The 23,974-nt window shown below is 40.4% G+C and overlaps 1 protein-coding gene across 12 annotated transcripts in view; it reads left to right on the top strand.

Annotated features, from left to right (window-relative positions):
- The window catches only part of METTL24 (methyltransferase like 24), a 124,134-nt gene that overhangs the window by 73,459 nt on the left and 26,701 nt on the right, over positions 1 to 23,974 (top strand). For 2 of the 12 annotated variants that reach the window (XM_070223655.1, XM_070223653.1), the window contains exons 5-6: positions 1,199 to 1,309; positions 15,017 to 15,145. In XM_070223655.1, the coding sequence (XP_070079756.1) occupies positions 1,199 to 1,309; positions 15,017 to 15,145 (240 nt within the window). Of the gene's footprint in view, positions 1 to 1,198; positions 1,310 to 1,667; positions 1,852 to 14,121; positions 14,195 to 15,016; positions 20,523 to 23,974 lie in introns of those variants that run through there. The other 10 variants (XM_070223657.1, XM_070223658.1, XM_070223652.1 and 7 more) reach the window with 7 other exon arrangements.

Here is a 23,974-nt window from a genome sequence, read left to right as displayed (position 1 = left end):
TTTTAAAGATGAAAGATGAATAAGAGGATAGAGAATCCTGAAAAAAACCTCAATTTAAAGATTATAAGAACAGCTACCGCTGAAATCAAGCAAGATGATGAAGTCCCTGGTTGACAACCCATTAAAGTTTCATGATTACCTCCACTGTCTCTGTTCTGGGCCAACACGCAGACTTAAAACAGAAAAATCCGTTAAGTGTATTGATCTCTTTGATTCAGTTAGAATTGTATAGATTTGGATGATTTCCAAAGATAATTATTTGCCAAAACACCCATGTGTCAATTGGTATCAAACTAAGTAGTAAAGGTATCTTTTCACTTTAGCTGTTGGGCAGCCATCCTACTGCCATCCATCTTTGTTGTGGGACTGAGGAATCAGAGAGGTTTTAGGGTAGTGAGAGAGGAGAAAGCTCAACCAGAAGTGCTTTGCCAGGCACGTGGTGGTTGGAGGACTAGCTGGGTTTCCTCTTCCTCCTCCTCCTCCTCCACATCCTCTTCTTTCACCTCCTCCTTGTCAAATGAATTTTAAGCTCCTCGAATGAACTTTTATCTTGGTAAATATTTAAATGACTCCTCCATATGTCCTGCATCCCTTCCTTTCTTTTGAATTTGCAATCTTTCCTGCTTGTGCAATTCAGAGATTGCCAGGTGTAAATCAGTAGATCTTGTGAAACATGAAAAAGATACAAACCTCACTAAATTCCTATTAGCATGAAAAGATAATGACAATTCATATTTTTCAGGAACGTCAGCTTTCATCTTGTCATGTAGCTCTGTGTAGGGTAAATTGTGTGGGCGCATCTTCATTACTATGGAATCAAAAAGACCCAGGACAGCCTACTGAATTATGCCTAAGGGCAGCTTGGGCTGTTTGCAGACATCTCTAGAATGCTCAAGTCAAGATGTCGAAATCATCTTTGCCTGAAAAATAAGAGAGCCGTACATGAGTATTAAGCAGATGGCCTTTTAAAGTAAAAAACAACCAAAAAAAACTCCAGTAGAAACAGATTTCAGAAATATATACACTGTTTGATCTCAGGTATTTTCTAAGGTAGATAAAACACTACAAGAAATATAACCAAAATGTTAATAGTCATTTCCTCTTGCGATCGGGATTTGGGCAATTTTTTTTCTTCTTCTCTGTATCTTTTTGTACTTTCCCAACTTTTAACAATTTCATGTCTTATTTTTATAAACAGAAACCAACCAACCAACCAACCAACAGCATTCCAAATTGTTGTCTTCTTGTAGGGAAAGGAGAAGCCTGGAGTGGGAGCAGGATGTCATATATTTGTTTCCTGGTATGTCAGGTATCAAATAATTTTTTTTGACAGTTTAACATGTGATATGGTATGGGCTATAGCCCTGGCCCCTCCAATTGGACCAGAACCTGAAATTAGGAAGTGAAGGGAATACATAATCCATTTTTCATGTGGAGGGGATGAGCTAGTGGGCAGAAACCTTTTATAGCAGGAACGGGGGACTGTGGCAGGCGTTCCAGCCTCCACAGATGCAAATGGCGGTGTTCTTCTTATTACGTATTCATACTAATATATATGGGACTTCATAAAATATGAAGTGGCAAACTAAATGCCCCAGCCCCCAGTTGTGCCTTTTGGTCATACGGAAGCTATGAAATGAGTATAAATGACAATGTTATTTTTCTAGAAAAAAGGACATGGAAAGAAGGAGAGAGAGCACTCGTTCCCACGATCAGATAAGCTACAACCTGTCAAATGTGTGTGCCCATCAGAAGGCAGACCTGACTGCTGCCTTTCACCCCCGAGAATGGCAGCCAGTGGGCCATGCTGGAAGCTCCACAAAGATGTATTAAATTAATAGCTACTCCACATTTGCTTTTCTCATGACTGTCATTTTTCCAAAAAGAACTGTAAATCCAGAAACCCTTGACAATGTCGTATTCTGTGCCTGGATCCCTTACTATCGTGAGGGTATAAACATGGTGGTAAGAACACCTGTGTTGAAGTCAGACCCAGTTAGAATCCTGATTCTACCACTTAATAGCTGTGGCACCCGGGTTGGTTGGTTAACTTCTCTGAATCTCAGGTTTCTATGGAAACTGCTTCATCTCTCATGGGCTGTGTGACCTCCTCGGCCTCCGTTTCCCTGTCTGTAACACGAGGATAATAAAACACTGATTTCATTTGTTTGTTGGGGGTTAATTGGGGCATTGCACATAAAGTGCTTACCATGCTGCTTGGCTGGGCACACAACAAGTGCTTAATTAAGGTTGGCTGTTAGTTTTTTATTGCTGGTAGATACAAGATAAAAAGGTAGATCTTGTGTTCTGAGGGATGGTGCCTCTAAAGCAAATGTTAGGTGGTTTTAAACAATATTCAGTGAGAGTCAGTGAATGGTTAGTTCTGCAATTCATCGTCTTAACACTTTCCCTAAGATGAGGTTTTCAGCTATAATCTCTATCTGACTATCCAGCACATTTCTTTGAATATTTTATGGGCGCTATCTATATGTGGTAGTTGGTACTGATCTTTTTGTGGATAAGGTTTTTTTCTCCCCTCATTGTAATTGCTACATCAATGTAACAGGAGCTTCAAAACTGGTACTGCTTATATTTTTTTCTTGCCGGTTTTTAAGAATTCTTGTCACTTTTTTTCTTATTTTCTGGCTTTTAGCCATACATCTGTTTATCATTTACTTTCACTTCATCCTCTCTTTTCCCCTGGGTTGGGATTTGTGCATATGTCTTGATTATGAGCAGAAGCGATTTTACCTAATTCTGTATTTATAATTTCATCTTCTTCTTTTTAAAGAGGGCCCTCAAATTAAATGAACTTCAAGCTCTACAAAACCTGGATCTACTCCACTTATGACTTACTTTTGTTTTGCAGGTGAAAGACTTGACACATTCAACTTAAAATGGTCTAAAGTGAATGTTATTAAGGGAACATTACGAGACTAAAGATATCTTTATTTTCTTGTTCCACTTGAGACCTGACTGAATTTTGCTTTACTTTCTCAAGAAAAAGCATCTGTACTTTTCAGTAAAAATATATAGACAGGTAGAATTCATCAAGTGGTCAAAATAATGTCAGTATCTGGCTTCTTAAGTATAGACTAGGATTCCAAATGGGAGAATAGATAAATAAGAGCTAACTTCATTAATATGATGCCTCAAACCTAGATTTTTCAGGCTAAAGGAACGGACGGAGTGTGATTTTGGAGCTCCGTTTTGTTAATGCATTGTAAATTTCTGGGCTGAGAGGAAGGGAGGGTGCAGTGTGGCGGTCATGAGAATTCTGGCAGGGGAAGAATTGCCGTGGCTCTGGAGCAAAGGACGAGGAGGCAAGAAGAAAACACATAGGGCATCTAGGGGAAGAGTAGCGATCCCAGAATTAGAGATTGCTTACCTATACAGGAAGTGCTGAATAGCAACAGTGAACGTTTAAGTGGGGACTTTAACTTTCAATAGGCGTGGGCTGCTGATCTATTGCACTGCCACTGGCTACTTCTCAGAAAGCTTCAACTCTGAATAACTTTCTCAGTAGGGACAACACTCTTTATAAGTAGCTAAGAATACTAGAGTATGTTGAATGTATTTCAAATCAGGTTGAGTTACATGTGAAAAAAAAATTATAGTGGCTTAAACAAGGGAAAATTTTTCTTTCTCTCACATAAAAGAAGTCTAGAGGTAGGTAGTACAAGTCTTATGTAGAGACTCCATAGTCATCAGAGACCCAAGCTCCATCTAGCTTTCCTCTCTTCCATTCCAAGGCTATAATCCTTCTCCTCATGGTCCAATATTGCTGCTACAGCTCCAGCCATCACATCTTCACTGCAAAAGGATGGAGGAAGCAGTAAGTACAGCCCTTTCCTTTAAGGAAACTTCCTGGAAATCCCACATGACACTTACTTATATCTTATCTGTCAGATTTTAGTCACATTGCCACACAGTCATAAGAGACACTAGGAAATATGATCTTTTATCTGGGCATCAATGTGATCAGCTAGAAATCGGGGTTTTGTTATTGAGGAAGAAGGAAGAATGGATATGTGGGAAAGCAACACCTCTACCATGCTACATTTGCCTTTAAACTAAACAATAGTTATACGTTGCTATTTTTCTCTACTTCTTAAGAACCAAGCATTTTACAGGATCTGAATTTGTACTAATGTGCCTAGTGGTGAACCGGTATTGATCGGAGATAAATTTAGAAAACACTAGGTTGTGCTTTTCTGGGCACTTCTGGTGCAAAGAGATTCTTGGAAGAGAGGGATGCTGGGAGAGGAGAAGGTTCATGCTTCTTTCTCAGATATCATAGCAATCCTTAAACGGAATACCTCACTAGTCCTTAAGTCTCCAGGAGAATGAATCTTAGAGTCGTGGACTTGCCTCAAAGCTGTGTTAGTATGTGATGAATGTTACCGTGTGTGTGTGTGTGTGTATATGTGTGTGGATCTAAGACTCAGAGCAGAGGAGTGATGTTGAGATGTGGCATAACTGCCACTAATTAATTAACTGGTGGTCTTGGGCAGATCATTTAGCCTATTTCAGCCTCAGTTTTCCTTGTCTATAAAATGAGGAAGTTGAACCAGGTGTTCGCCAAGTCCCTGCTGCCTTTAATCTTCCATAGCCTGGGACCTGGGACGTCCGCTTAACCATCTTCCCGTCCACCCATCCACCTGTCCGTCTTTCCATTTCCTTGTCCATCCAGCCATCCACCTATCAGCTATTTTGGAGACTGTCCGGCAGTGTGCTCGAGGCTTCGGATTCAAAAATAAATACGTCATCAGCCTTCATGGAGTTTGTAGTCCAGTCTAAGGTCCAGGAATATACCTCTTTTGCCTCTTGTCAGATGGAAATGCAGTTGAAGAAACTCTGTTTTCAATTTCACCTGCCAGTGTGCTGTATAGAGATGGTTCTTAGCTGTCAAGTTGGAAATACTTTTGCATATTTCCTGTACCAAATTTTAATTCTGCCCTTGAGTTATCTCCCAAAATATAGCTGCTGTGGTGCAGAGAAGGCGCATTTTGATATTAGCTTAAACAAGATCATCTTAATTTTGGGGGGGATTATGGACCTCCTTGAGAATTGGTGAAAATAACAGCTCACACTGATGGGGCACTTATTCTCCGTTGGGTGCTGTGTGTGGTGCCTCTTGAGCATTTCTCCTTTAACCTCAGGATAGCCCTGTGATAGGAGTCCTGTTGTTTTCCTGAGTCACCGAGAGACTAAACAACCTACGCCAGACCCATGTGATGAGGCAATTGGCCCAAGAATCAAGGTCCCAGTGACCACAGTGTCTTAGAAAAGTGCTCATGGGCACAAACACACATTTCTGCGCACAGTTCCAGGGAATACAAGCCTCACCAACACCTTGGTAATATGTTTAGGAAACTCTAACCTAACCGTATCCTAATTAAGAAAATAGCTGGTGCTGGAAAACCACTTTGTACCTTCCCAGGCCAAAAATTACCAGCGTGTTGATAGTTTCTGCCTCTGCTTATAAGAAGGCAGAGAACCCAGCCTCTACTGAGGCTGAAAGTCCTGTGCATACACACCGTAGAAAGCTCACCCAGTGACATCAGCCGAGTCCAAAGGTTCTCAAAGTATGGTCCTTGGACCAGCAGTGTCATCATCAGCTGGACTCCTGGTAGAAATGCAAATACTCAGACCTCACTTCAGATCTGCTGACCCGGAAGCTGTGTTCATAAGCCCTCCAGGTGATTCTGATGCATGTGACATTCAGAGTACCACTGTCCAATGGAACTTTGTGTGATGATGGAAATGTCCTATAGCCGCATTGTCCAATAGGGCAGTCACTAGCACAGGTGGCTAATGAGCACTTGAAATGTAGCAGAGGATCTGAAATTTCAATTGTATTTGATTTTAATGAACTAATTTGAGTTTAAATGGCCACACATGGTGAGTGGCTAGGTCTCGGACAGCACAGCTCAGCTCCATAGCATTCCTAAATGTTCCTATGCCTTTACATCTGAGCAATTTACTGCATCAGACACAACACAACAACAACAAAACTGAATGCCATATAGAGAATTATGTGTTGATATTATCTATTTCCTTATTGCAATGTGGATATCACTTAACTGGAAAATGTTTGAGATGGGAGCCTTGCTGTTTAATGCCAGTGAAACAGACCATAAGAGAAAAACAATTTGTCTGTATTTCTAAGTCCTATCAGAACTTCTGGTAAGTAGCGCTTTCTTCGAGAATTATTCTGCTTTGGATCCTGAGGGTAAGAATTTTAGAATAACCCCAGCAACTCAAGTTGCTTAAAGAAAATGAAATTCAGTTGGTACTTGAAGGACAATTGTGCTGTGTATGTTGGTAGAGGGGAGAGATGATGACCGGCAGAAATTTTTTGTATTTCACACGGAGGAAGTAGAGTGAATAAAAGAACTAGGGCAGGACATTTCATGGCATTTTGAGGTATAGCAAAGAATTACATTTGGCCAAAGTGTGGGGTTCATGAAGCTTTGAAAATCAGGACCCTGGCGCCATTTGTGCAGAGTGCTGTGGTGAACTCCATAGCGGCCCTCATTCCTGATTTCCAACCCTTGACTCCTCTCTCCTCCCTTTCAACCAGTGAGGTCTTAAGCAAGATGATCACGGTGGTGGACGTGGAGAGACAGAAAGGAGGGCCCAGGTATAAGACGTTACAGAGGGAGAATGGAGAGGACATGTTATCTGATAGGATAGCACATCTACGGAAGATGGGAAGTCACATAGAAACTTGATACCAGGAGAGGAGTTAGGTCCTGCCCTGAAGGAACTTACAGTCCAGGAAAGGTAAGGGAATCAGTCATGCCAACAAATGAGTGCAAACCATGGCATATACTTCCCTAGAAGTCTGCACGGGGTCCAGCAATGGAGGACATCAAGGTGACTGTCATACAGCACACACTCTGAGACCTCTTGCTGTTCCCTCATCTCCTCTCAGTTCTGTCTTCTACCACTTGACTTCACTCACTGCTGGTTCTTTCATAATTTTCACTCCTAGGACAGTGTTGTTTCTCACTCATATATGAGTATATTAAAAAAATAACTAAACCCAATGAGTTGATTTTGTGTTTCTCTACACTGGTGCTTTCTTTTTGCATTTGGACCATGTATTATGTAGCCTAAGCCTCATTGCTGGCCCCACCATGCTCTGAGATGGACTTAGTCCCACATCTAAAGGTAAATATTCTCCTATTGAACCTCAAGAATGTGTCTGGCTGGAGAACATTTTATTTGGGTGTTTACTTGGTTATTTATTTGTTCACACATCTATTCGTGTAGGAATAATTTATACATGTTTGTGTTTCATGTCCCTTCTCTTTCTAGAAATACTTGAGAATGCTTGCATAAATACAATAAGGCCAGAAACATAAATTAACCAGGTGATGTAGCTTTAAGGCATAGGGTTCTGATCTAAGGTGGTTTTCAGTTGCCCAGGGAAGTGGGGTCTAAACAGAGAAACTAGAGCGGCTGCCTGGCACTGTCCTTGGTCCTGCTACTGCCTTCCTGCCTGACTCTGCCCTTGGCCAGGTCCCTTGTGGTCATCTCAGTCCTGCTAAAATTTGCACTTCTTGGTTCCTTGCTGTTGTATGTCACCAGTAGCACTGCTGACTTTTTGACTTGTCACCAGCTCACCCACTACCTGTCTCTGACCTAGGTTTCTGGGGCTGTGCATTATATCACCTCACCCTGCCCTGAAGATTCTCGCCCAGCATCTTCAGGTTAGATTCTTTGGAGTAGGCTGGAGATCTGGCAAAAGAAAGCCTTTGTAAATGTTTCCCTTTTTTCCATTTAAATTCATTTACAGAGTGTTGCTCCCTGCAGAGGTCATTTCTGTGAGTTGATGACTACATAAAAATTATTTTCTTTTATTCAGAATTGGTCCTACGTTAGCTTAGAGTGACCTTTCATATTTTTCATAATACATAGGGCAAGGCTTATCTCTCTCGCCTCAGTGGTAGCAGAAGTCTTGTAATGTTACATTTCTGCCAGCCCACAGTGATAATGGAGCCTGATTTAGTGTGTTTAAAGTCTAAGGCTCTTAAAGAGACTTTTAATCCTCTTGTCCATTTAAGATAGATTAATTTCTTCTATATTTTTACAAAACCGAGATCCTCTTCCTATGTGTTCAGCTTTTAGTTTTGTAAGTGCAGATATATCTTGCTTTAAGTACACGATATATAAAAGCCCGGATTTACTTCACTTTAATCATTAAATAACAATTTTTTCTTAATTAAATGAAAAAGCAGGAAGAAGTATTGATACAATTATTTTAAAATTATGATTGAATATTGACCCAAATTGTAGTGAATATGGAGAATGAATACAGTTTGATTTATTGGGATGGTAAGTAGCTGATAATTTAATTTTTAAGAATATTCATAAATAACTAAATGAGTCAAATAAATAATAATTTAAAATATGAGTCTAATTACAAAACTCAGTTTCCACATTCCTTTTCAGGAATCTATTTTTTGCATAATGTGAGAAGTGGCTGTAAATACCATATAGTGTATGATTCTGGCTCAAAATCGAGACAGCTGATATTGAGGCAAGCAGCTGTGTTTGCAGGTTAGTTACAGCCTGAATGGGAAGTCCCTTGTTCCGCCTTAGTTGATTGATAAGTTGGATGGTTAATATTGACATTTTATTGGCGTTACTTGTGTAGCTCTGGCTCTTAGCCAGGGATTTTGATTAATAACCTTTACAATTGATGGCAATAGCCAATTTTAAGCTTCAACACATTTTTCCAGGTGGAAAAGGAATCTCTATCCTTTTAAAGATTTCATGTAGAACACTAGATAAAGTATTTTTAAATGTTTTAAATAAAACTTATCTAAAAACAACTTAACGTGTACTTAAAGTTGATTTGTCTTGTTCGCTCTTTGTTTAAATGGCATGCAGGTTTTTGTCTAATGTAGTGGATTGTTCAGACCTAAAGGCAGAGGTGTTTTTAGGAATGTTCCAGAGAGTCATAGGGCTTCAGGGTAAGACAACACGCAGATGTCTACTAGGCTGGCGACAGTGGAGGAGCCTTTTGTGGTGGGTCTGCACAGGGCTCCCAGCCTGAGCACAACCTGGTTTGTCCTCACTTTCTCAAGAACAGAGACAGGAAGGGACTAGAAGTTGGTAAAATTATTAAAAGTTGTACACTGTGCCTGTCCTTTGAACCTGCTACTCCACTTCTGGGAATTTTCTTATTCTAAGAAAATGATGGAACATACTTCAATATTTAGCTACAGTTTTGTTGATCACATCAGTCTGTAATATCGTCTAACTGGAAAGAACCTAAATGTCTATCAGAAGGGGGATTGGTTAAGTAAATTAAACCAATGTAGAAGTCATTAAAAATCAAGTTATAGATGGAGGATTTTGAACTTATTTTCTTTAGCAGGAAGGCTCTTTTTCAGGCAAAAGTTTGTGAGGGATTCCAAATATATAAAAAAGAGAAAAGAGGAGCTGCTCCTGTTGAACTGAGGTGGAGGATCTGGGGTCTCACCCGCATCCCCCTCACTCCTGCGGGGACCCTCAGTCACCTCGATCACATTCTTATGCAAGCTCTGAGGGACACCATTTGGAAGAACATTTTAGGTGAAAATCTATTGGCTTGGAAAGATATTCACGACCTGTTACATTAAAAAACAGATTTGAAAGCAGTGTAATTCTCATTTTATAAACAACACATATGTTTGAATTATGCCCATGTATGTTGTAATTATGCCAATGTATCTATGCATTGTGTGTGTGTATGTATGTTTATGGAAAAGAAAAATACTTGGCAAAAAATACAACAGGTATTCAAGAATTAAGTGTTTTTAAACTCTGGATTATGGACATTTTAATTCCTTTTCTTTTTGCTTATCTGTAGTTTTCATTTTTAAATAATGACCATATATTGGTTTTTAATAAGAAAATATTTTTTGGTTAATATATATTATTTTCTAGAAATCATGGCTTTGAAATATATTGTATTTGACACTATCCAGGTAACTTTTAATTTTTAAAAAGATTGGCAGAAATAGCACTGGTCTCTGTTCTAGTTATCTACATAATGAATCACCTCCAAAACTTGAGGTTCTTAAAACAACAACTGATCATTTGGTTATCTCTCAGAGTTTCCGGGGGTCAGTGTTTGGGAAGGGCTTTGCTGGGCAGTGCTGGTTCAGGGGTCTCTTGTGGTTGCAGTCAGATTGTTATTGGAACATTGGGTTCTTACTGTCCCCCAGGATGGAAATCAAGAGAGACAACAAATGGGAGTAGAAAAGTAGAAATTTATTAGTTTGTGCACAGGAGAGGCACAAGGGAGCCTGTGCGGAAAGGGGGGGCAGCAACAGGCTCGTTAGGGAGGGGGATGGGGGTGCTTTTATTAGGCAAAGGCTGGGGTGGAGGGTCTTGTCCTGGCATGTAGAGGTGGGGTTGTGCTTGTGCCTGCAGTGTCTCGTACCATCCTATTACATGTGACTCATGTATCATTAGCATGCTAGCTCTCCACCCCTGGGTGCGACTTTTACTATGCTAATAGAGCTAGGGTCACCTTCAGTGGACTTCTGGGTGCTAGGGCGCATGCGTAAACCCAGGAAAGTCCAGAGGCTGCAGAAGGTGGATCTTGGTGGTCTCTATCTGATTCTCCTAGCTTGCCGATTGGTTAGATTGGTTAGGGACTTTATCTTGTTAGGCCAGGGGCCTTGCAGATGGCCCTGTCTCGTTAGGTTGGTTCCTGTCTCAAGATGGTGGCTGGAGTAGCTGGGGTTGGCCAGGCATCTCTCTCTGTGTGTTGATTCAGGGCCTCTTCATGTGGTCTCTCTGCAAGGGCTAGTCTGGACTTTCTTACAGCATGGTGACCTCAGGGCAGTCAGACACCTTGCATGGTGGCTAAAGTCGTCAATAGCGAGTGTACCCATGACCAAAGTAGAAGCTGAATCACCTTTTAAGGCCCAAGCCAATGCTGGGCCTGGTTGTGTGGCCTAGAACAAGCCCAGGGAATGAAGCAGAGGGGTTTCATGGTGGTGGTTTTAACGGGTCTTGGAGGCTGGTTGACCTGCCCTGGGTTTGACACTCAGCAAGGTTGGAGCTGTCACTGTTGGCTGATGCAGGGATTGGTAGGAGGACATCCATCATTGCCTCAGAGGGTTGCTGACCCTCGGATCTCTTGTACAGGACACTTTTCCTAAGCATTGGCCCTGTGAATTGGCTCCCAAACATACATACTTCCTTGAAAGCTTTATTGAGATAGTTATCTCGAACACTGCTGTGCTCCCCCCTGCAAACTTTGCCCCCCCCCCTCCCCGGTCATATGTTGAAGTACTAACCCCTGGTATACCTCAGGATGTGACCTTAATTGGAAATAGGGTCATTGCAGATGTAATTAGTTTAAATGAGGTCAGACTGGTCTAGTATGGCCCCTAGTCTAATGTGACTGGTGTCTTTATAAAGGGGGGAAATTTGGACACAGACACACAGGGATAACACATTGTAAAGATGAAGACAGAGATCAGAGTGATGCAAAGCCAAGGAGTGCCAAAGATTGCGAGCAAACCACCAGGAGCTAGGAGAGAAGCGTGAGACAGAGATAGCCCTTAAGAGGAAGGGGCACTGTCAGACACCTTGATGTTGGACGTCTAGCCACCAGAACTCTGAGACAATAAATTTCTGTTGTTGAAGCCACATAATTTGTGGTACTTTGTTACCTCAGCCCTAGCAAAGTAATGTAAATGCTGGGTCCCCTTCCCCGCTTTCTCCTCATCTCTGCAGTTCTGGGTGGATGAACACAGGGATAACCTTGTGCCCGTGATGAGGAAGCTGCCAGATGGCCTGACATCGTAATCCCGCTAAAATTAAAATTCGAATTTCCTCAAAAAGTTCTATGAAAGGTGATTTATTGTAAATTTCAGGCACAAGGAAAAGGAGATAATTTTTGATAGGAGGACCCCTTTCATGTCTCTGAACTTATACCAAATAGGTTGTTTCATCTACATTCTCTGAGACCCTTCCACCCAAGAATATGTCTTCAGTTATTCCAGAGTTTACCGGGAGTTCACACTTGGTTGGTTTTCTCAAGAAACCTGATTTAACCTATTAGAATTGGCACTCGACTACTCTCATGTAATCATTTGCATGCGTTTGAGTGCCATAATTGTTGAAAGCTGATATTAGAATCTTAAGAGTGGCCTATCTTATGTAGAGATGTTTAATACAATAATACTGGGTGCATGGTGCAGTAACAATGGAAATTACATCTGCAGAATAGTTGTGGTAATAGTGTATTCTAAAATGCAAGAAATGGAAAGAGCACAGTGGAGGAGAAAACCATGTTTTATTCACAGCATTTTGGCTGTCTGTGCTCGCAGGCCGGAGGGCAGAGGAGAGCTTTTGTGCCCCTCAGGGCCGCACCACCTGGGCTGCGTGATAGAGATCAGCCTGTACAATTCTGATTGAAGCGGGGAATTTTCAGTCCCTGGAATCAAAAGGGGGCGGGGGTGTTGCCATGTTTGAACATACTTGTTGCTCTTTAGATAGGACAGCATTTTGTAAATAAAAATTGGAATTCCAAACAAAGCATATTATTTGCTATGATTCAGCCTAATAATTTGGCTCCTTTCCAGTTGCTCATAACTTCTGATTGATAGCTTATTTTAGAAATATGTTTGGAAAAAAGTATGTAAACTATATTCCTCTATACTTCACCAATACGGTTTTTAGGTCAACTTAAGGCTGATTAACTTTACCCTGTCCCTTTAATACTTTGATTTGCTGATCACATTCAACATAGGCAAACTCACAGAAAACAATGGTAAAAATGGATATTTAAGGAACCTGAGAAATTCTTGACTATGTGAATTGACACAATAAATTTTGAGTTTTGGATAGTTTCTGTACCAATTAAGAAATTTTGTGAAGTTTTGATTAAATATTTCTTTTGGTAGCTTAATTACCCCAATTCAGGAATATCTGCTTAAAACTTCAAAGATGAAACAAAGCCAAGGAAGTGCCAGGGGAGCAGTGATGAAAAAAGAGTGAATTAATTCTATTGTGTCCAATTCATAAGAAATATCTCAGCCTTGTGTGTATTCATGTGGACCCCACCTTTGCTCAGTTCCTTTCAGAAAAGAAAGTGGTGTTTTGTTTGTTTTGTTTCTACTTTTTCTCTTTGATTTTATAACCGTTGAGCCAACAGGCTGGTCTAGCCTTTTCCAAGTCCTCTTGCTATTCTTGGGGTTGTTCCCATCACTCTTTCCCTGGTAGACCAGGAGCTACTCTCCAAGGCAACGGAGTGAAAGCATCTCCCACAGGATCACAGGACGTCGGGCAAAGACCATTTTCTTGGAGTGATTGTGTCTAAATTCTCTGCGTCTTCTCCTCCCCTCAACTCTGAAATCATGCCAGGAAGGTTACCATTGCACTGAGAGCGGCACGTCTCAGCCACATATGAGAAACTTATCAAACAGACATGCGCTGAGAGAGAGGCGAGGCTGGGGCAGCATTACCCTTGGTGTTTATCCGTCCTTCTGAACAGGCAAAGATACTTGGCTTTCATGGGCAGGATATTGGTGACTTCAGTTGGCAGCTTCCTGAAGAGCTGTTCAGGGTTCTGCTGTCACATCTTGGGACTACAGCCTGTGCTCAACTGCAGTCATTCCCTCCATCCTAATTATTCCAGTTTGTGTCTGAATGCTGTCTGCCTTCCTCTGGGGTCAGATTATCCCCTTTCGCTCCCCGCCCCCCTCCTCCATTTCTTGGCAGTAGAAAGTCATTTTTACCAAATCCTTGTCTGCCTATGGGGCTGTTTTACTGAGATTACGTATGTAGAGAGTAATTGTCCATGCTGGAAAGAGCTCCGCAAATGTAAAATGGTGATGCTGATAACAACACTTCTACTCACTGACGCTTATTCGCTTTCCAGTAGCACCTTATTTTCCAAACCAAAAGCCTTTTAGGAACTCTGAGTTACCATTTTTCCTTGGGTGGTTTATGGCGAGTCAACATTGTGTAGTGGTTAAGAACATGGACTGTGTAGTTCATGTTTCACCACTGCCTCTCCGGCTGTGTGACTGGGGATGGGTTCCTCTCTGAGTTTGGTTTCCTCAGCTTTAAATAGGGATACTAACATAATCATCCTTGCAGAATGGTTGAGAGGAGTAAGCGGATTTTGCAAGGGGAAGCAGTTAGCAGGGTGCCAGGTCCATATAACTACTTGGTAAGTAATTAGCTTTCGTTGCTTTCTGGAGGTATTTGGGGTTCTGCTATTCTAATGGATTTTGTGCAAAGCCAGCAGAGAAGAGCTGACTCTCTTAACTTAATTAATTGCTAAAGCCAACAGAAAAAGAGCTGATTCTCATAACTTAATTGTGAATTCTCCCCCATCCTGCTCTTCTTCCTATATTTCATCTCATCTGGAATGTGAACTTGTAAACTTATATTCATTAAATGAACAGAAAATGATGTTGCCTTTTTTTTCAGAATGCAATGATGGTATATACTTTTTCAAGAAATCATGGAATAATAATAGCAATTTTTTTACAAGTTCAGTATTCAGATCCTGAGAACTCTTTCCCTGGCTTTCAGTCCTGATGAAGTTGGAAGGGGGTAAGGTCTATGAGATGGTCCCTACAGGCAGTGGCCTCCGTCAGTCCCTCCCTGCAGGCCACCATTCTGTCAGGACGTGGCTGGCTTCCTTTAAGCAGTATGTGGATTGCTGGGGAGAGGCTGTGGGCATGGAGCTCCATGATATACCCACTCCAGCATCTCCTTCCGGGGCATCCATTCCTGTTGGGCGGAAAATAAGAGGGTCCGTTATGATTTCTGACTGGCATTTCATTATTTGTATATTAACATTTAGTGTGGAGTGAGATTATAAATTCATGTCATAAGTAGCCATTTGAAAAAGACCACTAACTCTAAAATTTGAAAAATTGTGCTTTCTTGGGAGGTAGTTATACAGTGATGCTCCTGATATCAAGGTGGTATTTTTAACAACCTTTATTGACTCTGCTAAACTTGTTTCATCATTCTGTTACAGATTGATGTTCTCAAAGCAGATCTGGAAAGTGCAGAATGGAAAGTTCTGGAAAATCTTATTCTGGAAGATGTCCTTGGACAAATCGGACAGCTCATCTTTGAGATCCATCTCCACTGGCCAGGGTTCGAGGTCAGTGGCAGCGACAGCAGTGTTGTGCGGTTCTGGTACAGCCTCCTCAAAGAGTTAGAACTCAAGGATTTCAGGCTTTTTCATAGTTACAAAGATTTATCTAAACCTCAGCTATTCCTGAAGAAAGACATTTTCAATGCAAGTAGCTGTTACATTCTGAGTTGGGTGAATACAAGATGGAAGTAGGATGCAGGACCTCATCAAGAACTCAAGGAAATATTTGTAGAATAGATCATATCCATGATTCTAATTATTGGTTTACTTGTCCAGTCTCTCACTAGCCTATTACCTGCTTGAGGCCAGGACTGTGTTACTGCCTTTGTAGTAGTTGTAGCTTGGCGCCTGCCACGTGGAAGTGGCACAGTTAACACTTGTTGAAAGGATGGACACAGGAGTCCACCTCCGTCTGCCCACACGCAGGCTCTTTGCCTGTTTCCCTCTGACAGAGTGCGGATGCTTGTTCTCCCTCATTTTAACTTGGAAGACAATCTCCCACTTATCTCAGTTTTCCCTAAAATTCATTTTGTATCCGTAACCCATGAATTCACCAACATGATAAGGAAATTACATAAATTTTCCATTTTTATTGAGATGATGAGATTCTCCTGTTTAAAATAGGGCCCCTGGTTTGACTTTAATTCACCTCTTTCAAGGTTTTTCTTGTTCACTTTGTCAATAACATACTTTACAACCTTGTAGATGTCAGTCATTCCTCCTGAGCAGAGGCTGAGGCCATGCTGCAGCTTTATAGGAGCCGCTGACTTGGTGCCTGGGAACTCAGACACATTGCATTCTGTCACTGAGTTTAAAAGGCTAGACTACCAAGAACTTCAACTCAGGATTCTTTTCCTACTCAGCCTTAAATTCTCTTCTGTTCCTATGAAACTAAGCACAAAGCAGAATTTGGGTGTCTCTACTGTTGCGTCTTCTGACTTCAAACCTGATTTCTCAACCACAGACTTGCCTATACTGTCAAATCTTTTTCTTTTAAATACATTATCACAGAGAATAAGTGAATTTTTCTTTACTTCCAGTTGGCATTCATTACAAGCCGGTGGCCTGAGGGCCAGAGCCTCTTTCTTTCCTGGGATGGTTAAACAGTGTTTCAGTAGTACCAATCCTTTTTACACTTTTTTTAATTAAGCAGAAAATGCAGGTTCTCGATGGTTCAAGGATCTCCATCATTTCTATTTACAGGATTAGCCAGTTACTCCTATGAATGATTCTCAAAAATCCTACTTCAAATGAGTTAATTAAATAGTATAAAAATAAACCAAATTATTACCTTATTATAAATTAAGCATATTTTCTGGCATTTTTTACATCCTGAGAGAATAGGAAAACTATACATACACTGTTTGCTCAAGGAATCTGGGGAGAGAATTGAATACTGATTACTACTAGATTTTATTCCTCTTCTCTGTTTTTTACCTCTTTCAACCCCAGCCATTCCCTGGGTTGGCTTTTTGTTTCTTGCTGTGGTTTGAAAATATCATTCCTCAAGTGAGAAGCCAAAATATATTAGAGTTAGACCATCTCATTAACTTGGGTTCAAACGGGAACAAGACTTTCTGAATTAGTGGTGATGATTTTGTAAAATATAAATGAAGTTTTTATTTTAAAGCTTATAATAACTAATAAAAGTCATCGAGGTGGGAGGACCAACTTGAATAGTGTGATTTGAAATAGCAGATCAGCTGTGTTCAATATCCATATTTCAAAAGTCATAAGGGTCCATAAAAACCCTGAAGTGGTTTATACTGTTAGTTTGCATGGTGTAGCCTCCAAAACAAAGTTAACATTAGTGCAGTTCCTGTTTGGGATTATATCACAGATTCTTTCTCTTTTATATTTTAATAAAAGTTTTATACACTGAGGTATATATAATAAACCTTTTTATACATTAAACCTTTTAAACCTTCTTACACACTAAAGTATGACGTGTCCTAATGTGATCAGGTTTTAGATAAGTACACACCCATATCAAGACTTTTAATTCACGGGATTGAAGATTTACGGCATTCCCAAAAGCCCCCTTTGTACGGGGCAAGTTACCATTTATTCCAGACTGGTCGTGCAGAACATCGACTTCGTCACACTGTATATATCTGAAGCAAGAATGGGTGTACTGTTAAGAAAAAAAAGACAAACTCAAAATAAATCACAAACACACCCACCCACACCCACCTCCTAGGCAGCCTGTTCAATAGTTATTTGTACTTATTTTGTGCTTATTTCTAAGACTGTCCTTCACTCCCTTCACGGATAGTTTGAAATTTATGAGGAATATTCTGACTGTTGCTATGGCTTCCTTGCCTCTAGAATGTATTATGCTTATTGTGTAGGCCTGGGTTTCTTAACCACAGCCCTGTTGCCATTTTGGGCTGGATAATTCTTTGTTGGGAGAGGGAGCGCTGTCCTGTACGTTGAAGGATGTTTAGCAGCATCCCTGGCCCTCTGCGCCTGATGCCAGGAGCACCTCTCCCTCCACACTCCTCAGTTGTGACAACCAGGTATGTCTCCAGACAGTGCCAAATGTCCCCTAGGGGGCAAAGTCACCCCCTGTGGAGAACTACTGGTGTGGGCCATGAGCAAGGGTCTAGGCTACCGCAGCACTGGTGTTTGGGGAGATCCTGCTGGTGAAGAGCAGGCAAACCAGCAACCATCACCACCACCACGCAACACAAACGAAACAGGAAAGTGAACAAAATCAAAGGCTACTATTCATCAAGAGCTTACGTCTCCCCCTCCTCCGCACACCTCCTTGTCCCTCACTGAATGTGCATAGATTATTCCTAGTTCTCCCAGCAACCCTACAAGGAAGCTATACAGGCAAGGAAACTCCGAGAAGGTAAATAGCTTATTTAGATTATTCAACTAGGAGATGGTGGAGCAGGAGTCCACATCTCCATCTGTTAGATCCCGAGGTCCATGTGGGTCCCCTCCACAATGCTGCCTCAATAGCCCCGAATGAAGGTAAGAGGCTCTTCTCAAAGGGCGTATTTTCGCCTCCCTATCAGTACATGGGAGGGGTGGGGAAGCCTACAAATATGCTAAGACCTGCAAATCTGTTAGAGTTGGGATTATTTTTGTAGCATGCAGGTTTAATTTAAATAAGCTACTTAATTAAAATATGCCCACCAAATGGAGTCTTACTGAAAAGATATGAGGACCTGGGGCTGGCCCCGTGGCCGAGTGGTTGAGTTCCTGTGCTCTGCCCAGGGTTTCACCGGTTTGGATCCTGGGCATGGACATGGCACTACTGGTGGGGCCATGCTGGGGCAGCGTCCCACGTGCCACAACTGGAGGGACCCACAACTAAGAATATACAACTGTGTACCGAGGGGCTTTGGGGAGAAAAAGGAAAAATAGAATCTTTAAAAAAAAACCAAACAAACAGATACGAGGACCCAACAACTTCTCTGTTAATATATTCAGGTTGCCAGAAAAGCTCTTGCAAGGTCTGGAAGCGCCTCTTGGCCATGGCTTACCCCAATACATGGCACTTTCCTCCTGGCTTTTAGAAAGGACAGTCACTTGGAAGTGCAGTGTGAGTTTCCTTTGTTTTAAACTAGTCTTTGACCTGCAGACACATGAGCTCAGATGTGAATATCTGTGACACACATCTCTCAATTAACTCTCACCAGAGCCATGCTCAGAAATGAATCTGAACGTACACATTTAACAACGCTCTTCTCCAGTGATAAAAACCAAAACACCCTGTTCTTTTTCAAGTGAAAGACATAGGAGGATGTAAGAGATTCAGAGGTCAGAGGTCACTTTTCAGCACAAACTCTGTCACAATTTGAGATTAAAGCCAAAGAAAAACAATTTTCCCTGTCCCCTTTTCTTAGAGTGATTGTATCTGATGCACTTATAATAGGTTATCATATAAATATTTGTAACTATTTGACCTGTTCAAAGGAAGAGAGAGTTGACCGAAGGCCCACTAATTACATCAGGGCAGAACAAAAGTAAATTCATGAATTTACAGTGTTTAGTCCACATCAGTTATCCATGTAAGCATTTCTGCCTTGGCTATAAGATTTTGGTATATAGTAAAGACAGTACAAGATTTGTATTTCCTAAGTATTACATGTTTGGATTTTGCAAAGCTTGGATTAGCACCAGGGAGCCAGCCTTATCATATTTCATTGGATTAAAGATGAAGGCCTCATTTAAACAGTATAATAATACTTGACAATGCAAGGGTGCCTCCAAGCTCAATTAATATAATTGTTCTCTTTTGCTGGAAATAAATTTATGTTTCCGTTTTAAGCAATAACATAATTCTTTTTGTCCTAGCCAATTGCTTGTTCTTTGTGAATTCAATAATTTAACCTCATGCTAAAATCTTTCTTTTTCTTACATTGAAAGAGGTATTTGAAATTTACCTATCATATGAAATTTCTAAATTTAGAAATTATTGAAATTCTTTAAATAATTTTATTGTGTTTGTCCTTAAGAAAAATAAATCAAGCAAGCTTAATGTTGTCACACTTTATGTTTAGCACTGTTGAGAAAAATGCTAGTTCTCAAAACATTAAAACTCATGCCTTGTAAAACTAGCAACTTCATATTCTCACAAAATATTTTAAGTTTTTTTTACTGATTGATTTTAAGTTTTTCTTACTGATTGGTTTTGTGCAATAAGATTGTCTGAAATAGTAAGAGATTGTTTTTTTCAAGTTTGAATTCAAATCTAGACTATTTCAATAGAGAAGCCCAGTATACATAAGACAGATATGCAACCAATATGTACCTGTGAGCTATAGTGGTTGATACATGGCTGTGGTCCTGAGTCCCCCAGGGGTTCTCCTCCACTGTAGCCCATCCCACAGGACCCCCAGACCTTCCTAAGATTGAAGAATTGATGCACAGCACCATAGGCAGCCTCCAGGTCCCTGCCCTAGCACTGTGGTTACCTTCTATTCTGACTGCTCTATGTCCTGCCTTACCAGTCACTGGATATTTGATATCACTCCTGGGTGGGAATATATAATAAACAAAGGTCCAAGTGGGTTCTGTAACATTAATGAGAAACCACAATTATGTATCAATAAAAACAAGCAATTAATTATTTGTGCAAGAAAATATGATACCTCAAGGACTGATGTTAGATCAAATGTTTCCTCAGGAACCCCCCCTCTTAAGGCCCCAGCTATGTGTCCCTACGATGCCCTCTATGCTCTGCATCCTCATACTCCTTGTACTTAAATGTATCTTTTTGTATAATGGCTCTTTCCCAGCAGACTGTGAGCTCCATGAGGCTGAGGGCCATCTCTGTAGCCCCAGGGCCTAGCCTGCAGCCTGCTAGATAAAAGGTGCTCAGCAAACATTTGTTGAATATAAATAAAGAAAGCTATTTCACATAGGATTTTTCGTTGAAATTATTTCATCATCGTTTGTTATTGAGATTTTTTTCTGGCATTAAAAATATCTTTAGTATTTAGATGGCCCACTGTCTCTCATTTTGGTTAATTTTAGACACAATTTGTCCTTTTCCTGACGTGGTTGTTTACTGCACTGCTTGTGGTAGCCCTCATTCCTGACTAAAGGATGCTAACCTGGAGATCTTTCTTGACCTTGGGGACTTGACCACTATATAATAATTGAATCGAATAAATACAGTAATAACAGGCGGCTCAATTATTATAAGGTATCCTAGTATATTTAACCTCAGTATTCCTTTCTCATTCCGTTGTCCTTTCTTTGTGCCAATTCCCAGAACACCCACTTTTTAGAGTCAGTGTATTAAATCATAATTCATAGTAGCATAGCGAGTATTTTTCAGTTCATGAGAGAAAGAAGGTATGATGATGTGAGGCTATTTCTGTCAACGATATGGGCTGGTATTGACAAAACTGCTTAAAACCACATTGTTTTTATAGGACAAAATAATAAAGACAATTGTTCAAAGAATAAAAACAAGGTGAGAAAAGGTATTCTGTTCTCAAGACTATTTGAAGTATAACCAAGAAACATCCTTATGGGCACAGCTATGAGAGAGAAGGTGATGGAGCCCAACTCTAATGGAAGAGGCCATGAGAATATCTTTAGTTACAGGTTCTGTTTTACTAAAGGATGAAATAAACACGATCTAAATGGCTAAGTGTTTCATTTAAACTGCCTAACTCAGAGAGAGCAAGCCAGAAGCCACATAGAGTATGACACAAATCTGACAACTTAAAAAATACAAGTGGCATTACGTAGAGGAGGCAAGATAGCAGGATAAAAGGAGGAAGATTTTGATACTGCTGCTAACTAGCCGTGTGATATCAAGCAAGTCATCACCTTTATTGGCCTATTTGCTTATCTTAGGTTGGAATATTTGATTTCTAAGGTTTCTTCTAGCTTGAAAATCTCATTATTCTAAGATTTTTTGTGATTAGAGAAGGCTTAGATGGTGGTAGGATAATTTCTTGATTTGTGTGCTAGAAAGGGAAGTCTTAGGATAAATTCAGGAGTCCAAATGTGCTTATTCAGAAGAAAAGGCCCAGATAAAAGATGAAACCATTATGATGGTTCTCTAGTCATCAAGTGAAGTGCCCTTAGGAAACACCTTTTTGGATAACACAAACTCACCTGGTTCTCAAAACCAGAGTGTTTCAGACTGCACTTGTTTATACTTCTGTTTTAAGACTATCCTAACAAAGTGGCAACATCTGAAGATACTAGATTAGGTACATATATATCTACGGTGATCCTTCTGTATGTATATGTGTGTGAATATATACGTATGCATGTATACATATATAATTATGTATATATGTGTGTATGTATATATATGAACACCCAAGAAAGAAAAATCTTCAGACAAAAAACTCTGAGGGAGCTAGCCCTGGTGGTCTGGTGGTTAAGATTTGGCACTCTCACTGCCATGGCCCAGGTTCATTTCCCAGTTGTGGAACTACACCACTATCTGTCAGTTGTCATACTGTGGTGGCAGCTCACATGGAGAACTAAACTAACAACTAGGATACACAACCATGCACTGAAGCTTTAAAATAAAAAAATTAAGAAATGCACCCAAAACACTCAGAGGGAGCCTATGTGTGTGTGTCTGTATGTACACACAACACACACATACATACATGCATATGTATGGCTGAATGCCCAAGAAAGAAAAATTTTAGACACAAAAGGTCAGAGCGAGCCTAGCACCTGAGAGGTCGACAGGACCCTACACTGCAGTAACCCTAGGAGTTGATAGCAGTGATGGCGTGGGTGCACTGCAGATATGGTCTGGGTTGGGGAAAACGACTGGGACTGAGACACCCACAGCAGCGAGACCTTTGGAAGGCTACAACTTCAGTGCAAGAGGGGCCTAAAAAATCTACCCCCTCCCTCGCCGCCCCCAGCACAAGGCAGCCTATCCCTGCTGCAGCTCCGGGAGGAAATAAAAGTTTCCCATGAGAATTTGAAGACTCCAGACTATTTAGGGAACTGACTTTATACTAATTACATGGGGAGGCAAACCGTAAGCTGAGAAATGGAGATTAAAAAACCGGTTCCAGGGGGTGATACCTCAGGGTACATGGCAGAAACAAACGTATACCCACTCTGAAGGGACTCTTCAACTCAGGCAACAACAGATTTCCTCAAAAAAACAAGACTAATAAAAAATTACAACTGACGAGGAAACGGCCCCCCATGAGGCAGAGTTAACAGACACAATATACACTGGGATTTTCAGCCCAAGAACTTGAGATCACAAAATAACAATCTTAAAAAAGTATAATGTAAATTGTTTAAAATGATTAAAGGCATAAAAGACGATACAGAAACCATAAGAAAATAAGACATATGAAGAACAGGTAGATATAGAAAAGTACAAATAGACCTTCCATAAAGGGAAAATAGTCATTGGACTAAGTTTAATGGATCAAACAGATTAGACACAGCTGAAGAGTTTATAAAGTGAATTGGAAGATAAACCTGAGGAAACTACCAAAAATGTAGCACAGAAAAATATGAACATTTATATTCTTTGCATGAGATACTCTGAGTAGTTTGAACCTTAGAATGCCTTTCAGATGAAAGCAGTAAAGTTGAATATCTGAGCCACTGTCTAAAAAGTGGTACTAGAACTGTATGTGCAATATGGCAGCCATGAGCCACATGCGGCTATTGAGCACTTAGAATGTGGCTGGTGTGACTGAGGGATGGAATTTTAAATGATATTTCCTCTTAACTAATTTAAATTTAAAAAACTTTATACTTGATTCAATTATTAGGAAACTCTTAGGTATGTTTGGAACAATGTGGGCATGTAAATCTACTTTGTATTAAAGAGAGAAAATATTCGATGAAAATTTAGTGTCTGAATTGAGATGTGCTGTTAAGCAAAATATATACCAGATTTCAAAGACTTAGTATGAGAAAAGTAAGATATTAATTTTAAAAATAATTGAATGCAGAAATAATACTTTGGATATATTATGTTAAGTAAAATATATAATTAAAATTAGTATCCCCTAGGTTTTCTTTAATGTGGCCATTAGAAAATTAAAAATTACAAAATGGCTCACATATTTCTGTAAAGTGAATTGGAAGATTAGCACTATGCTAGAACATACACTTAAATCAAAGATGTTTGAGACTTGAGTTAGTCCCTCAGATCTCAAATGCTGAAGGCTGGAGAGTAGGGTGAGGGGAGCTAAAAATTTCATCTGAAGACAGCCACTGCACTTACAGGAAGCTGTGCAAGCAATGGAGTTATCTCCTTCTTTGTCACCAAAAATAAAGCCACTCCAAGGATTCTGGCTGCAAGTCGTGACTTCTTTCCCCTTAAGTTCCACATAAAATTGCAGTGTTTAGGTTGAGAAA

This window comes from Equus caballus, chromosome 10 (assembly GCF_041296265.1).
Source record: "Equus caballus isolate H_3958 breed thoroughbred chromosome 10, TB-T2T, whole genome shotgun sequence".
Lineage (NCBI taxonomy): Eukaryota > Metazoa > Chordata > Mammalia > Perissodactyla > Equidae > Equus > Equus caballus.
This window is presented reverse-complemented; position numbering and strand designations above follow the sequence as displayed.